Source organism: Equus przewalskii, chromosome 21, assembly GCF_037783145.1.
Source record: "Equus przewalskii isolate Varuska chromosome 21, EquPr2, whole genome shotgun sequence".
Classification (NCBI taxonomy): Eukaryota; Metazoa; Chordata; class Mammalia; order Perissodactyla; family Equidae; genus Equus; species Equus przewalskii.
This window is the reverse complement of record NC_091851.1, coordinates 6,421,559-6,439,706: the sequence shown is the minus strand read 5'-3', so window position 1 is coordinate 6,439,706 and position 18,148 is coordinate 6,421,559. Positions and strand designations below refer to the sequence as shown.

Sequence of the window (18,148 nt, the reverse complement as noted above, 5' to 3'; positions counted from 1 at the left end):
AAAGGGACACTCCACCAGGAAGACATAACACTTATAAATGTCTATGCAGCGAACACAGGAGCACCAAGGTACATAAAGAAACTATTAACAAATTTATTGAAGCTTGCCTTGTTTCCCAACATATATTCTATCCTTCAGAATGTTCCATGTGCACTTGAGAAGAATGTGTATTCTGCTGTTTTTGGATGGCATGTTCTATATTTGTCTATTAAGTCCAACTGGTCTAGCTTTTCATTTAATTCCATTGTTTCCTTGTTGATTTTCTGTCTGGATGATCTGTCCAATGATGTGAGTGGGGTGTTCAGGTCCTCTACTATTATTGTGTTACTTTTAATATCTTCTTTTAGGTTTAAGAAAATTGAAATAATAACAAGCATCTTTTCCAATCACAATGCTATAAAGCTAGAAATTAATGACAAGAAAAAAGCTGAGACAGGGACAAAGATGTGGAGACTAAACAACATGTTGTTGAACAAGCAATGGACCCTCGAAGAAATTAAAGGAGAAATCAAAAAATATCTGGAGACAAATGAAAATGAAAACATACCATACCAACTCATATGGGCTGTGGCAAAAGCCATATTAAGAAGGAAATCACAATACAGGCACACCTTAACAACAAGAAAAATCAAAAGTAAGCAATCTCAAAGTACACCTAACTGAATTAGAGAAAGAAGAAGAAACAAAGCCCAAAGTCAGCAGAAGCAGAGAAATAATAAAAAGCAGAGCAGAAATAAATGCTATTGAAACAAAAACGGCAGTAGAAAGGATCAATGAAACAAAGAGCTGGTTCTTTGAGAAGATAAATAAAATTGACAAACCTCTAGTCAAACTTACAAAGAAAAAAAGAGAGAAAGCTCAGATAAATAAAACTAGAAGTGAAAGAGGAGAAATAACAATGGATACCACAGAAATACAATGGATTATAAGAGAATACTACAAAAAGCTATATGCCAACAAAATGGACAATCTAGAGGAAATGGATAAATTCTTAGACTCTTACAATCTCCCAAAGCTGAATCAAGAAGAAACAGATAATCTGAATAGACCAATCACAAGGAAAGAGATTGAAACAGTAAACAAAGAATAAAAGGCCAGGACCAGATGGCTTCCCTAAAGAATTCTACTAAACTTTCAGAGAGGATTTAACACCTATCCTCCTCAAGCTATTCCAAAAAATTAGGGAAGATGGAATGCTTCCTAACACATTCTATGAGGTAAACATCACTCTGATACCAAAGCCTGACAAGGACAACACAAAAAGTGAAAACTACAGGCCAATATCGCTGATGAACATAGATGCAAAAATCCTCAACAAAATATTGGCAAATCAAACACAGCAATATATCAAAAACATCACACGTCATGATCAAGTGGGATTTATACCAGAGACAGAGGGATTGTTCAACATCTGCAAATCAATTAATGTGATACACCACATTAACAAAATGAGGAATAAAAACCACATGGTCATCTCAATAGATGCAGAGAAAGCATTTGACAAGATCCAACAGCCATTTATGATAAAAGCGCTTAACAAAATAGGGATAGAAGGAAATTACCTCAACATAATAAAGCCATATATGACAAACCCACAGCTAACATCATACTCAATGGGCAAAAACTGAACACCATCCCTCTGAGAACAGGAACAAGACAAGGATGCCCACTATCACCACTCCTATTCAACATAGTAGTGGAGGTTCTGGCCAGAGCAATTAGGCAAGAGAAAGGAATAAAAGGAATCCAAATAGGGAGTGAAGAAGTGAAACTCTCACTGTTTGCAGACAACATTATAGAAAACCCTAAAGAATCCACCAGAAAACTATTAGAAATAATTGACAACTATAGTAAAGTTGCAGGGTACAAAATCAACCTACAAAAGTCAGTTGCATTTCTACACAGTAATAATGAACTTATAGAAAGAGAACTCAAGAATACAATTCCATTTACAATCACTACAAAAAGGATAAAGTACCTAAGGAATAAATTTAACCAAGGAGGTGAAGGACTTATACAATGAAAATTATAAAACATTGAAAGAAATAGATGACGCCATAAAGAGATTCCATGAACATGGATTGGAAGAATAAACATAGTTAAAATGTCCATACCACCCAAAGCAATCTACAGATTCAATGCAATCCCTATCAGAATCCCAATCACATTCTTCACGGAAATAGAACAAAGAGTCCTAAAATTCATATGGGGCAACCAAAGACCCCGAATCGCTAAAGCAATCCTGAGAAAAAAGAACAAAGGTGGAGGCATCACAATCCCTGACTTCTAAATGTACTACAACCCATAGTGATCAAAACGGCATGGTACTGGTACAAAAACAGGCACACAGATCAATGGAACAGAACTGAAAGCCCAGAAATAAAACCACACATCTACGGACAGCTAATCTTTGACAAAAGTGCCAAGAACACACAATGGAGAAAAGATAGTCTCTTCAATAAATGGTGTTGGGAAAACTGGACAGTCACATGAAAAAGAATGAAAGTAGATCATTATCTTATACCATACACAAAAATAAACTAAAAATGGATGAAAGACTTGAAGATAAGTCCTGAAACCGTAAAACTCTTGGAAGATAATATACATAGTACACTCTTTGACATTGAACTTAAAAGGATCTTTTCAAACACCATGTCTTCTCAGACAAGGGAAACAAAAGAAAAAATAAACAAGTGGGACTTCATCAGACTAAAGAGCTTCTGCAAGGCAAAAGAAGCTAGGATCAAAAACAAAAGACAATCCACCAATTGGGAGAAAATATTTGCAGATCATATATCCAACAAGGGGTTAATCTCCATAACATATAAGGAACTCACACAACTGAACAACAAAAAAACTAACAGCCCGATCAAAAAACAGGCAGAGGATATGAACATTTTTTCAAAGAAGATATACAGATGGTCAATAAGCACATGAAAAGATGTTCAACATCACTAATCATCAGGGAAATGCAAATCAAAACTACACTAAGATACCACCTTACACTTGTTAAAATGGCTATAATCACTAAGACTAAAAATAACAAATGTTGGAGAGGGTGTGGAGAGAAGGGAACCCTCCCCCTGCTGGTGGGAGTGCAAACTGGTGCAGCCACTATGGAAAATAGTATGGAGATTCCTCAAAAACTAAAAATAGAAATACCATAGGACCCAGCTATCACACTACTGGGTGACTACCCAAACAACTTGAAATCAACAATCCAATGTAACACAGGTACCCCTACATTCATTGCAGCACTATTCACAATAGCCAAGACATGGAAACAATCCAAGTGCCCATTGACTGATGATTGGATAAAAAAGATGTGGTATATATACAATAGAATACTACTCAGCCATAAAAGAGACAAATTCATCCCATTTGCAACAACATGGATGGACCTGGAGGGAACTACGCTTAGTGAAATAAGCCAGACTGAGAAAGACAAACACCAGATGATTTCATTCATATGTGGAATATGAACAACTACATGGACAAAGAAAACAGTTCAGTGGTTACCAGGGGAAGGGGGGTATGGGAAAGGCACAGGGGGTGAAGGAGAGCACTTACGTGGTGACAGACAAGAAATAATGTACAACTGAAATTTCACAATGGTGTAAACTATTATGAACTCAAAAAGCATTTTTTAATTATAAAAAAATTTAAAAGAATTCTAAGGACTTAAACAAAATGCTACTGAACACTGGGTCAATGAAGAAATCAAAGAAGAAATTAAAAAAACACCTGGAGACAAATAATTCCAGAATCATCATTGGAGGTTTTAATACCATTTTCTCAGCATTTGCTAGAACAATTAGACAAAGTTCAGCAAGGAAATACAAGATCTGCGCAACATTCCATTTTGAATTAATTGATATTTATAGAATACTGTACCCACAATGACAGAAAACACATTCTTTCAAGTGCACCTGGTATATTCTCTAGGTTAGACTATGTACTGGCCAAAAAACAAGTCTCATTAATTTAAAATAACTGAAGTATAAAGAGTATGTTTTCTGATCATAATGGAAGTAAATTATAAATCACTAACAATAAGATAACTAGAGAAACTTCATATATTTGGAAATTAACCAACTTATAGATAAATTATAGGTCAAATAAGAAATCACAAGAGAAATTAGAAAATGTTTTGAACTGAATTATAATGAAAATACAACCTATATAAATTTGTGGGATGTTGCTAAAGAAGTTCTTAGAGATAAATTTATGTTAGAAAGAAGAAAAATTTAAAATCAATGATATGAGTTCTCAGCTTAAGAAATTAGAAAAAGCATATCAAGTTGAACCCAAAGCAAAGAGAAGGAAATAATAAAGATCAAAATTTTTAAAAAGGAAATACAAACTAGAGAAAATTAATGAACCAGAAGCTAGTCTTTGAAAAAAATCAGTAACATTTTTAAGTCTCTAGCTGGAAAGAGGGAGAGAGAGAGAACACAAATTACAGACATCAGGAACGAACGAGGGATATCACCACAGATCCTACAGACATTAAAATGGCAAAAAGGGAATATCATTAATAAAATGCCTGATACCAAGTATTGGTGATGATGCAGAGAAACAGGAACCTTCACATATTGCTGATAGGAATGCAAAACAGTACAGCCATTTTGGAAAACAGTACGGCAATATCTTTATAAAATTAAATATGAGCTTAGATAGGACCCAGTAATCCTACTCCTAGGTATTTACCCAAGAGAAATAAAAACTGCATCCACATAAAGACTCGTAAGTGAATGTTCACAGCAGCATTATTCATAATATCCTCAAAGTGGAAATGACTCAAGTGCCCGTTAACTGGTGGATGGATCAATCAGTTGTGGTATATCCATACTGTAGAATGCTACTCAATGATCAAAATGGAAAAAAATATGGATACATGCAACAACTTGAATGAACCTCAAAAACACTATTCTAAGTGCAGGAAATCAAACACACAAAAACTAGACCCTTCTGTAAAAAGCGAAAACCACAGTGTCAAAGAGATCAGTATTTTCTGGGGCTAACGATCATGGGAGGAGTTCAACCGTGAAGGGGCAAGAGAAAATTTCAGGGTAATGGAACTGTTCTCCGTCTTCATTGTGGTGGTGGTTAAAATGACTATATATTTACCAACATTCATTAAACTGTAAAATTAAAATAAGTGAGTTTTATTGCATATAAATTATACCTCAATAAAGCTTGGAACAAAAAGAGTTCCTTCAAATCAACTAGTCTTAGATTGTCAGTAATTAGATACAACCTTAAAAGGTATCTTGTCCAACTCCCTTGTTATGGGGTGAATTGTGTTCTCCAAAAAGATGTGTTGGAGTCCTAACACCCAGTATACCTCAGAATGTGACCGTATTTGGAAACAGAATCTTTACAGAGGTAATCAAATTAAAACGAGGTAATTATTATAAGGGTAGGCCCTAATCCAATATGACTGGTGTCCTTATATAAAAGGGAAATCTGGACACAGAGACAGACACACAGGGAGAAGGCAGCCATGTGACTGAAGTGACACATCTATAAGCCAGGGGAAGCTCGAGGCCACCAGCAGGTAGGAAAGAGGCATGGAACAGATCCTTCACAGGGAACAGGCCCTGCCAACACCTTGATTTTGGACTTCTGGCCTCCAGAACTGTGAGACGATAAATTTCTGTTGTTTTAAGCTGCTCAGTTTGTGGCACTTTGTTTCAGTAACCCCAGGAACCAGCTCACTCCCATCCATTTGATCCTAACCACATTGACGACACGAACCATCACATTTGTCCCATTTCCCAAGGAATCTCTCTGAGATGAGAACAAATACTCTAAACAATCAGATATAGATATAGATATACAAAATTATATATAAAATTTATATATTTATAAATAAATTTTTGTTCTTCTAAGTTGGCTAGTAAATGCCAATTTCTTTTGTTAGGCCAGAGCAAGAGTCACCTGGAAATAATTTCTAAAGTCTCTCATCATTAGAAACATTTTATAAACATACAATAGATCATCTAAACTGAACCCACTCACTGTATTTAAGTTGCACATGCCTCTAATTCCTTCATTTTATTAATTTATTTATTAAAGATTGGCACGTGCAATAACATCTGTCGCCAATCCTTTTTTTTTTTTTTTGGCTTCTTCTCCCCAAAGCCCCCCAGTACATAGTTGTATATTCTGGTTGTGAGTGCCTCTCGCTGTGCTATGTGGGATGCCGCCCCAGCATGGCCTGATGAGCGGTGCCAGGTCTGCGCCCAGGATCCAAACTGGCAAATCCCTGGGCTGCTGAAGTGGAGCACATGAACTTAACCACTCAGCCACGGGGCCTGCCCCTATTCCTTCATTTTAAATACTCAAAATAGGCTGGCAGGAAACCCAAGAAATGGGTGTCCACCATGTTCTCAATTTCAAAAAACAGCATAGCACAGTCAATAATGACATACCTGACTGCGAATGAAATATGAATGGGTCCACTTCCCAGCTGGCTGCTGCCAACCTTCCATGCAAAGTTACTAAATGAAATCGTAAGAAATTGCCAATTTTATTGAATCTCCTGGAAGTTAGGACTTTGAAAACAGTTTTGTATTGGTGAACATATAAAGACCTCTCCATATTTAGGAATGTTGCTTTCAGTTTACCTCGAGAAGTTTTTTTGTCTCTCTCCCCGCTCCCACTCTGATGAGTATATTTATTCATTATCATTATTCATTATCATTAACATTGAACATTTAGCAGCCACTAAATATAGGGCTGGCACATGTATTCAACCTACCTCTTGTGATGAAGGCAAGGCCCCCTCACAGGTGACACAGTATTTCAGGTGAGCGGGATTCCCTGTGCCACAGGTGTGGCAAATCACTTTCTCCTTGAAAACAGAGAAGAAGACTTACATGTTCCTCTGAGCGAACACTGCAGAGAAATCACCAGGCAGTCTTCTCAGTTATTCAGCCAGCAGTGAACCCTATTTCAACAACCAGCCCCTGATACTGGATTGGTTTAGGAATTACGACAACATAAACAGAGTCAGACAAATAAACATAATTTTAAAAGAAACAAAACCCCAAATTAACAAACTGAAAAACAGTCTTCACTGGGTATTTTGCACTCATTATGTGTGAGTTATTATTTTTTTCAGTGTGGAAAACGTAATTAGTCAGAAGGCTCTCCATCTCCTGACTTGAACAGTAAACAGAAAGGTGGTGGACCTTTAAGCAAAACCTTGGTGTTTACAAGTAACTAGTTCTTGGACTGGGGTTTGCCCCATGGGGCTTTATATTAAATATGAATTTAAGATTGCTCTGTAGTTTCTCACTTAGAAATGGAAAAGCGGAAAGACTGTCTTAGAAAATAAACAGTAAGCGCAACTTGCCAAGTCAGGACCCTGGGATAAGTTGCAACACACACACACACACACAAAATGCAAGAGAAAAAGAAATGATGGTGAAAACAGTCTAACCAAAATTTAGCTATCAGAGGTTTGCTACCATCTGTTTAGTACTGGACACTTCTGCACTATCAGGATACTATCTCCTTCAATTGTCAATGACCAGCGACACTCAAATGTTCCTTTCTACTCCAGTACCTGTGTTCCTCAGGTGTCCTGAAACTGAGAAAGTGTGTTCTGGAGCCAGAACAGGTAAAGAGGATGATCAGGAAAAAGAAAGCTCAACTCCAGGGGTTTTAGTTCCAATGCCACTAGGTAGGCTATGAAGTTCCCGGCCTTTCTAAGGCTGGTTAACTCCACTCTAATAGAAGACTCCACGGTCTTCCTAGGAACTTGAGCCAACTCAGGAAACCACAGGTCCCAACCCAGAGAATTCCTAAAGTGCATAGGCTGGCTGACTGCTACTCAAAATGGCAGAGAATCACAGGCTTGCTCTCAGTGGGTGACACTCCCTGGTTCCTGCCTTCTACAATCGTCGGAGCTTTTCTGAGATTTAGGGCTTCAACCTCCTGAAGATGTTCCCTCAGAAAAGATCTGGTGAAACCCACTGAGAAGTGAAACAAATTTCTTGCCCCTGCACAGAGCTTCAGAAACTTGCAGAGGATCACCCTCAAGTCTTCAACATGATGTACACATGTGTGGAAAAGTCTGGAGACAAGGTTCCAAGGCTATGTGGTGGCTTCCTGCAGTCACTTTTAAAGTTTCTTAAGATTGAAAATAGTTATCCAACAAAAGATTAGTAAACTTTCATCTACTTGACTTTGGCCAGGCCAAATCTTCAAAATCTCATTTCTGAGGGCTTACATACCTGGGACACTTTAGAACCTTTCACAATGAAGGGGAGCTTGGGGATGGAAGGAAAAGTGAACTTATCTTTTCTCTCGTTAAACTTCGATACATTCTGCCCCTATAGAATCCACAAAGTCATTTTAGGAGTGCTACAGTTCTCATTGTACATTAAATGCACACATTCCCCTAATTGATAAAAATTTTTGCTTTTTTAATGCCCCAAATTCTCCTTATTAAATCTATTTTATCCGCTAATGATCTTTACTTGAGATTTAAGAGGCAGTAAATGGGACTTTAAATTGAAACATGGAGAAAAGATACAGCTGTATGTTCAATGATTCCACCAAAAAATGTTTCATGATATGATATAATTTGTCTAGCAAATTTTTTTGAATGTATGCAATGATACTTAACTTTTTCAGCCATGTGACTACTTATAACAATTCTTTTCTATGTAATAGTGACTCATAACCAAATAAAGCAAATGAAAGCTTGAAGCCACTTTAAGGACAAGATTAAAAGTCAATATTAATTGCAATGTTCAAGTTTAAATATATGAATAAAAAACTGTCTAAGTTAGTGTAGCGCAATTTGTCCTCCAAATCCATGTCCAGGGAACACATTTCTATGTATCCCTCTTAACTTTATGATCCTACGGGCAAGTTAAAACCCTTGGGTAGCATACCTTCACAAAAGTTAGAGTGGATTTTGTTCAAAGATATTAGAGTTTATCAGTTGTTAGCAAATTCCACCAGCTGAAGGAAAACACTTAATTGTTCAAACATTACTTTCTACATGTTTTATTCATGTTTTTACAGAATCACATTTCATTACCTTCAAGCGGAGGCTGGCCTGTGGCTGCAGCTGTAGAGTAAGAGGGGCCTCACACACCACACAGATGGGAGTGTTCATGGGCACCATGCTTCCGCATTCTACACATAAGCCCATCTGCACAAAGGAAGAGGTCAGGTTTGTCTTGGAATGCAAAAACTGAAGGTATAAGTAGGTCTTAGAATGTAAAGTTTAATTGGCTTTTAAAAATAACTTTTTAAAATAATTACTTTTATTCTTATTTGTTCCTATTAAGAGTAAAAATATGTTTATTGTAGAAAAGAGGGGTGTGTAAAAGAAAAGAAAAAATATCTTACAGCATGATGGAGAGAGGTAGTTGGCAAATCTCTCCAAAAAGCAATTACGTAGTTGGATAAAACTGTCAAAAACAATCATTTCAGACTCTGAAAGTCACCAAAGGTAGACAAGAAACTATAAAGTTACTGAAAAGTACTGAACTTCAGATAGGAACACTACAAGTCTGTGTGGTTCTTACATGGGGCTGCACCCATCCTTCTCTAGCTCTACCAGTATGGTAACTCCACCAGGGCAAGGCAAAGCAGCTTTGTGGCTGCTGATGAGCAGGGTTCACTTGATTTGAAGCACAGCAAAGGTGATGATCTCAGTGGCAAGGAAACAGGGAGGGCAGTGGCTCCACTAACTTGAGATCATGGTCCTGTCTGGGGCAATCAATGGACAGCAAACAAACCAGGGATTTAACTGGGACTCCTAGGAGGTAAGTCAACTCTAGGGGGCTTGATAAGCTCTCCATATAACCTTAGTTGACTGGAGGCTATATGCTTGTGCAGGATAAACCAGAGTGGGCCCAAGCCACACACACACCATTGGCTGATGAAGACTGCGCATGGAAATGAAAGAAAGCTCAGGATAAAGTCAAAGCTGGGACAGACTTTAAAACAGCCTGAAGTTTAAATGTTCTGCCCAGCCCACACATAGATCTATCAGTAGAGAGTGGAAGCCTTGCTGGATCAAGGTGTTTGAGCACAACTTCTGGCCAATCTGCAGTTGATCACTAAGGTATGCAGACCCAAGGGTGAGGCTATGCTTAAAAATAAAAACAAGGAAAAGAAACCCTGACATCAGTGGCCACACACTGCAAGGGAGACAGACATGAAAGATTTAATCCAAGTAAATTAAAAAACAACAACAACTCTAATAGAAAAATCAGAATCCAGAGTTGTTATATTATGTAAAATGTCCAGATTTAAAGGAAAAATTATGGGACATGAAAAAACAAGAAAGAGTAATCCATACTAAAGGAAAAACACAGTCAATAGAAATTGTCTCTGACTATGTCCAGATGTTGGATTTAGCAGACAAAGATTTCAAAACTGCTATTATAAAAGTGTTCAAAGAACTATAGGAAACTATGTTTAAAAATTTTTTTAAGTATGATAACAATGATCTGAAAAATAGGGAATCTCAATAAAGATATAGAAATTACAAAATAAGAACCAAATCAAAACCTCAAGTTGAAAAGTAAAATAACTGAAATGTAAAAAAAATTGCTAGAGGGACTCAGCAGCAGATTGGAGATGACAGAAGGAAGAATCAGTGAACTTGAAATAGTTCAACAGAAATTTTCCAAACTGAAGAACAGAGAGAAAAAAGATTGAAGAAGATAAACAGACCATCAAAGACCTGTGGAGCAACAAGAAGCATGGGAGTAATGGGAGTCCTAGAAAGGGAACAGAGAGAGAAGGGGCAGAAAAAGAATTTGAATAAATAATGGCCAAAAACTTCCCACATTTGAGAAAAATATTAATCTACAGATCCAATAAATTCAATCAATCCCAAAAAAGATAAGCACAAAGAGATCCACACTTAGGCAAATTATAGTCAAACTGTTAAATGTCAAAGGTAAAGAAAATCTTGAAAGTAGCAAGAGAAAAAAACTACTTATAACCTACATCAAAAACCATGGTGGCCAGAAGGCAGTAGAATGACACATTCAAAAGCCTGAAACTAAAAACAACCGTCCAACAAGAATTCTATACCCAGTAAAACTATCCTTCAAAAAGTAAAGGTAAAATAAACAGTCTCAGATAAACAAAGACAGAGAGAAATTGCCAGCAGACATGCCTTTATTAAAGGAAGCCCTTCAGGCTGAAAATACATGACACGAGATAATAACCCGAGTTCACAGGAAAGAAATGAAAAAAATCAGAGAACAGATATAATAAATATGTGGGTTAATACGAATGACTCCATAAACACTTTTTTCTCATCTTTAAATGGCATTTTTAGTTTATAACATGTATGACAATATACAAAAGATAAAGAAATAGGAAGGAAAAGGGGATATATTGGAGGAAAATTTCTGTATTTTATTGGATTTAAGTTAAATTATTCTGAAATAAACTGTGATAAATTAAGGTACATATTGTAATCCCTAGCGCACCATCAGAAAATAACTTTAAAAAATAGCAAAGAAAAAAGTTAACACAGGAGTTAAAACGGCACAGTAAAAATTATTTATTTGATAAACAAGAAAGCAGCAAAAGAGGAACAAAGATAACATAAGATAAATGGAAAGTAAACAGCAAAATAGCATATATAAATCCAACTATACCAATAATGACATTAAATGTTAACAGACTAAACACTACATTCAAAAGGCAGATACTATCAGACTGGACAAAAAAGAAGACCCAACTGTATGATGTCAACTGGAGACACACCCTAGATTCAAGGACATAAGTTGAAAGTAAAAATATAGAAAAAGATATACAGATGGTCCCCAACTTATGATGGTCTAACTTACAATTTTTCAATTTTATGATGGTGCGAAAGCAATACGCACAGAAACCATACTTCAAATTTTGAATTTTGATCTTTTCCCAGGCTAGCAGTATGCAGTATGATGCTCTCTAGCGATGCTGGGCAGTGGCAGTGAGCCGCAGCTCCAGTCAGCCATGTAATCACAAGGATAAACAACTGATACACTTAACAACCATTTTATACCCATACAACCATTCTGTTTTCCACTTTTAGCAGAGTATTCAATAAATCACCTAAGATATTCAACACTTTATTATAAAATAAGCTTTGTTAGATGATTTTGCCCAACTGCAGGCTAATGTAAGTGTTCTGAGCACATTCAAGATCAGCTAGACTAAGCTATGATGTTCAGTATGTTAGGTGTACTAAACTGAATTTTCAACGTATAATATTTTCACCTTACAATGAGTTTATCAGGACAGAACCCCATCATAAGTCAAGGAAGAGCTATATTATGCAAATAGTAACCATAAGAGAGCTGGAGTGGCTACATAAATATCAGAAAAAAGACAAGAAATATTACTAGAGACAAAGAGAGACATTTTATGATGATAAAAGGGTCAATAAATCAGGAAGATATAGCAATTATAAATGTATATGAACACAACAACAAATCCCCAGAATACATGAAGCAAAAACTATGAGTCAGACTTGAGGTTAGACTCAGTCTATCACCTGAGCCCTCTAAGCCCCAACTTTTACTGGTGGACCACAGTGCTGTTTTGGATCTCGAAGAATTAGTGTCAATCCAGGGCCAGTATCTAGTAATCCCCCAAAGGTTTGGGAATTTCCTTTTCCCCAATGCACAGTCATTATAGTGAAGGCAACAGGTCCCTTTGGAAAAGGCTTCGAGGGAGATTTATGATAGGTACTTACAAAGATGCAGGATTCATCCTCAGGGAGACCCAGTCTCCCCTTCAACCAAGGAGCTCTGGGTTTATGAATTGACTTAGGTCTGGAAACTGAGTAACAGTCTTGGATGCTCCATTATGGTGACTCAAGTCAGGTATTTAGCTAAAAGACCCAGCATTTTTTTCAATTAAATATACTAAGTAATACACTAGTAGGCTGCCCATCCACTTCATTACTAGGAACACCATGATCAGATTCTGATTACTGATATGTTGCTGCTGCCCTTTACAGTAGATGTGCCCACCTTGTCTTTGGCAGTTAAGTGCTGCCACTCGACCTCTACTACTCTGGAATCCTATCAGCTCCACTGAAATCAGGGAGCCCATCTCAATGGCAGCAACCCCTTGATCATGTCTAGCCTGCAAAGGAAAGCAGCCACAGAACTTTTCAAGGATGCAGGTGCTCTTGTCACTGACATATTCCTCAATGCCTCAGTGAAGGAAGTGTCTTCTCAGCCTTCTGAAAAGGTGAGAGCTGGGAGGAGGAGGCAGGGGTACAGAACACACATGATAAACCTACTCCAACATTCCTCTTCCTCCACATGGTGCCAGAGAAGCTCTGGTAACTCAATCTCACTAAACATTGGCCACTATTGAGTCCAAGTTTTAGTCAGCCAACCCAAAAAGCTGTTAGAACCACCTCCAGCTGTATTAGCTAATACATTAAATCCAGAATCTATAGAAGGTGCACGCATATCAATGAATTTGGCCCGAGTTAGTGTTACATTCTGCTTTCACTTAAAATCCACTCCCACAGCTGTTCCCCAAGATTCTGCCAATATATATTAGTAAAATTGTGTTCTTTTCGTACCTAAGCTATTTTCTCCTGGATCACAGTGTACACCTGTCCCTCTACAGAATGCTAGGATTCCACCACAGTAATGCTACAGGGTGTTTGTGGTGGGTCTTGAGAATAAGCCTCCCCTTTCAAGGGCACTGCCCCAAGTGAGGTTATCACAGAGATTTCAAGCAAAGGAAGGCTAGTATCCTCAGACAGGAGGGCAAGCTACATCTGCTGGCAAGGAGGCTCAGTGCGACTTAGGGGTTCAAGATAGTCAACTTCATCTGGGTCCAACCTGACATCTTCATTCCAAGTTTCAGGACCCCATTCTTTCGCAATCAATGCCCTGTTTCACATAAGAAACATAGTGATAAAGTGAATCAAGCTGATGTTGTAACTCATCAACATATACAATTAAATTTTGTTTGATTTCAGCAGTATAACCCTGGAGCTACAAGACATAGATTCTTTTAGGGCTGTCATGGGAGCTCTCTGGTTCTCAAACTATGACTTAAAGGTCCTGAGCTAGTCATTTTCTTTCTGTGAATGCTCACATGTGCTCAGGAGAATCCATCCACTCCACAGTCCTTGTAGGCATCATCACTGCCATAAAAGTCAAGTGCAGCAGCCACCTGGCCACTCAAGACCATTGCTTCGGTTGGCACTTCATCACTATCAGCCACATGGGATAGCTCGATTAATTGTGATGCCACTTCATGCTATGGATTACCAGCATCCTGTTTCCCATTGGCAAGGGGCTCAGCACTGCTCTCGAGCAAAGGCAAGGATCAAACCACTTCCAGAATCTCATCTTTGCAGGTCTATTTCCTGAGGCCACTCCTGGTACCAATTCTGTATCAGTCAGAGTCCAGTCAGGAGACAGAAACCACACAGTAATTTGAACAGAGAAAGTTTAATATAAGTAATTAACTTGTAACAGAGGATTAAATCTAATGGGTAAAGCAAACTCTAAAGACTACGAGAATATCCAATAGAGGGAGGAGCCACTACCTCTAAGGCTGAGGCAAAGAACCCAAAAAGTATCAAATTTAGAAGAGGCACTTATGCCCCCAAGGCAGAAATCAGACTTCATTGAATTGGGTGTGGCTTTCACCTACTGGTTGGCAGAGAGGTTCACTGGGGTGACACAAACAAGAGCAGGCAAGCAAAAAGCTGTCCACTAGGGTCCAATGAAACTGATTAGGAAATCTCCTTCTGGGGAGCTGGCAGAACGTGCTGGGAAGCCACATGCAGGGATGCTAGTGAAACTTGAGGGGAAACTGCCCACTGGGATGCCTGAGAGACCATCTGGAATCTGGCTGGGGTGTCAGTGGAACTCACTGAGAAGCTGTTCATGGAATGCCACTGAAATTCACTGGGGTCCTGCACAAGTAGGTTCCTGCAGGTTAGCTGACCACCATCAGAGCAAAAAGACAGGAAAGCATACCAGAATCAGAAAGAGAAGCCAAGTCCATTCTCCTATAGTGTCCCTCTACTGACAAAAATTAACATGAAGCCAGCTGGCAAAGGAGAAATGTTTGAGTCCAGCTCTAGTACCACAAGGCAGGGCAATGAAGGATGGATCTGGAGCAGAGGCAAGACCTCTGCATCTCTCTAATGAGACTCCGAGTGTCTTGGGTCTACAAGTAGGATCCATCCCTTAGAATCCCAGAAACCCAGATGAGAGCAGATACAATAACTAATAAATAGTTTAAATTGTAAAGCTGTTTATATACTATAGCATATCAATAAACATAATTTTTGAGGCAGTAGAGATGTTCCAAAGTTCGTTATTTTAAATGTTTATAATCTCTGATAACCTTTTCTCCCTGAAAAAACAAAGAAAGTTCTGAAAATCTGTTTTCTGAAAAAATAACTTAGACATGGCACCAGTGAATATAAGCAGGGAAAATTCAAACCAATGGGACCTGTTCATATTTTATTTGCTGTATTATCTTCCTCAAGGAGTTCAAAATATGTCATAGAAGTAAATTAAATTAACTTCTACAACAATCTTGAGCCATAAATTGGAGGAAAAATTTTAAAAGATATCCATTTAGTATCTGACCTCTTGCTTGAAGGTATAACTCAATTCTAAAGTCTTGACTTTGAACTCACTGAATTACTGACTTTTTCTTAGTGACTATCTTTCTTAAATGATCATTTTTCATTCAACATCACAGATCCTTTTATTTTATTTTATCCCCCCAGTCCAAAAAAATGTAACAAAGTATCAAGTGTACAAAAGGTTAACACATTTTGATGAAGGTTTTGGTTTTTACAAAGTCAAGCATATTTTCTAACTAACTACAAAATTTAGTGGTAGGATAAAATCAATTATTATCTACACTTAATCAGCCAAAGCTTTTCAATTTAGATATTCCGATCAATCTATAGTGTAAACAAACAGCAGCTTTGGACAGGATGATGTATCTCATGGATATATAGACTTGTACTTAGTACTTCCCTCCATATTTCTAGAATATATTTCCTTATTGTACTCAGGTTATGAACAGAAATACCATATGAGTAGGAAATATGTATTTATCCATGCAGGCATCATTGAAATAATAAGATTTCAGTCTTTTTCTGAGCCTGTGCTTCTGCAAGCCCACATAAAAGAAACTGCATTGCAAACAAGTTTTTCCATTCCTAAGTAGGAGTCTGGATAGTAAGAGATTAGTTTGTCAGTAAGTTTTTCAATAAGTATTTAGGCTTGTGGTTCATATATGCCATATACTGTGCTACTGCTGCAAATAAAGTTCAGATAAACCAACAAAAGAAGCTTTTAAAGATTCCACTGCTCACCTGAGCTCCTTCTGGGGGTGGGAGACGACAGCCAAATATGGCTGGAACAGGAGAGCCACATTCTTGACAGAAGCGAGCAAAGGGATCAGATGGGCGGGGGGCAAGGCAGTGGGCACACCTACAACAAAAGAGGTTCCTGATTGGCCATGTTCTGATGGGTTCACATTAAGAAGTCAGGTGAAAATCTAAACGTGTTCAAACATTTTTAAAAATAAAATAAAAAACAAAACAAAAAGCAGACCACTCTCAAACGCTATGGAAAAAGTTCAACATAGGAGATGCTTCTCTAGTCATTTTATTACAAAATGGCCTCAGAATTGGAACCACTGGTGCCCTTCACCTGTAGGCCAGGTCCATCTCACTTCCTGACTGTGGCAGACATTTCTCAGCAGCCTGGATCCTGCTTCTTGGTGGGGCTCTGGCTTGTCCTATCACACTAGATTTGGGAAGCGTGAGGCTGAGCCCTGGGAATTGCAGTAATGTCTACAGTGCGCTCTTCTGGCTTCCTACCTGAGCACTGAGCCCAGTCTGAGTGATGGGTCTTCTTCCTTGGCACTCTGGAAGGTCAACATCTGGCCCCATTTCTTGAGCAGCTGGATCCCATCATTTAGCTCTCACCCACATACCTGGGTTCTGGATATCAGCCAAAGTGAATGGATTCTCGGAATTGGGCTTCCCTGTGAGTAACATTGCTGCTGTCACGCATTTCCAGGCAGGTTGGGCCCTTGATCATGAGACCTACCTATGTGAACTGCTCCACAGCATCTATGATGTTTGGATACTGTACCCTGGATTGCTTAGTTGCCTGAAACAGTTTCTACCAAGGTGTCTCAACAATCACCAGCCTTTGTAGTTGAGTCCATTTCCCACATTCTTTACTCCATTTAGTCATTCCTCACTGTACCATATTACCAAGGTTTCAGTATGTCTTGCACCTTGGTCCACCAGGGCAAAACCAGTCTTCTCTTTTCTATCTCCAAAGATAATGAAGTGTTGCTCAACAGCCCATGGAGTAACCTGAATATCTCATTGCTCTTATCTTTTCACTCATTCAACAAACCCCTGAGAATCTAATAAGTGTCAGCTCTGAGGACATTAGAGGATGAAAAGAGACTTGGTACCAACCCTGGAAGAGCTCAGATCAATGGGAGGAAAACATGTTGCAATACACCATGATAAATATTAAGGCAGAGGTTTTCAAAATGTCCTATGAACATCAGAGGAAAGGAAAGGATAGGTAAACTTAAGAAAAGACATGACGTGTAAGCTGAATATTAAAGGATGAATAAGAGTTTGCCAGAGGGAGAAGGGGTAGAGGTATTCAACTTATGGAAAACAGCAGGTAAAGAGGCTTGAAGCAAGGATTTTTGGGGAAGCTTGAGGGATTTTCACTTCCAGGTAAGATAAGTGAAAGGGACCATATTTACTCTCTCACTCGAAACAATAACAAAAACAACAACAACAAAAACACACGAAGAAAATACATAAAACAATAGTTTTCAGACATTAGACAACAGGCAGGGCAGGACAGTGAACCATAGGAAAGAGGAAATAACCAACAGGAACCAGGTGGCATAAGCTCCAGCTTATTGCCAGGAGAGAGGTTTCAAGGTACAGAGAGCAGAAATTCTGAATTGAGGACAAGGCAGTCAGAGTTTTCAGGAAAGAATACCAAAGAAGAGTTTCAGAGAGCTTCAGAAACATGCAGAGGGTCACCTTCAAGTCTTTAACTGGATGTACACATGTGTGAAAAAACTATTCAAGGCCAGAAAAAAATACCAAAGGGGA

General features: G+C 38.3%; 1 protein-coding gene across 13 annotated transcripts in view; it reads right to left on the bottom strand.

Moving 5' to 3' along the window:
• Nucleotides 1–18,148, bottom strand: part of DZANK1 (double zinc ribbon and ankyrin repeat domains 1) — an 89,794-nt gene that overhangs the window by 42,000 nt on the left and 29,646 nt on the right. For 11 of the 13 annotated variants that reach the window (XM_070589508.1, XM_070589504.1, XM_070589510.1 and 8 more), the window contains 3 exons: nt 16,361–16,478; nt 9,062–9,175; nt 6,767–6,859 (listed from right to left, as the gene is read on the bottom strand). In XM_070589508.1, the coding sequence (XP_070445609.1) occupies nt 6,767–6,859; nt 9,062–9,175; nt 16,361–16,478 (325 nt within the window). The remainder of the gene's footprint in view (nt 1–6,766; nt 6,860–9,061; nt 9,176–16,360; nt 16,479–18,148) is intronic. The other 2 variants (XM_070589509.1, XM_070589513.1) reach the window with 1 other exon arrangement.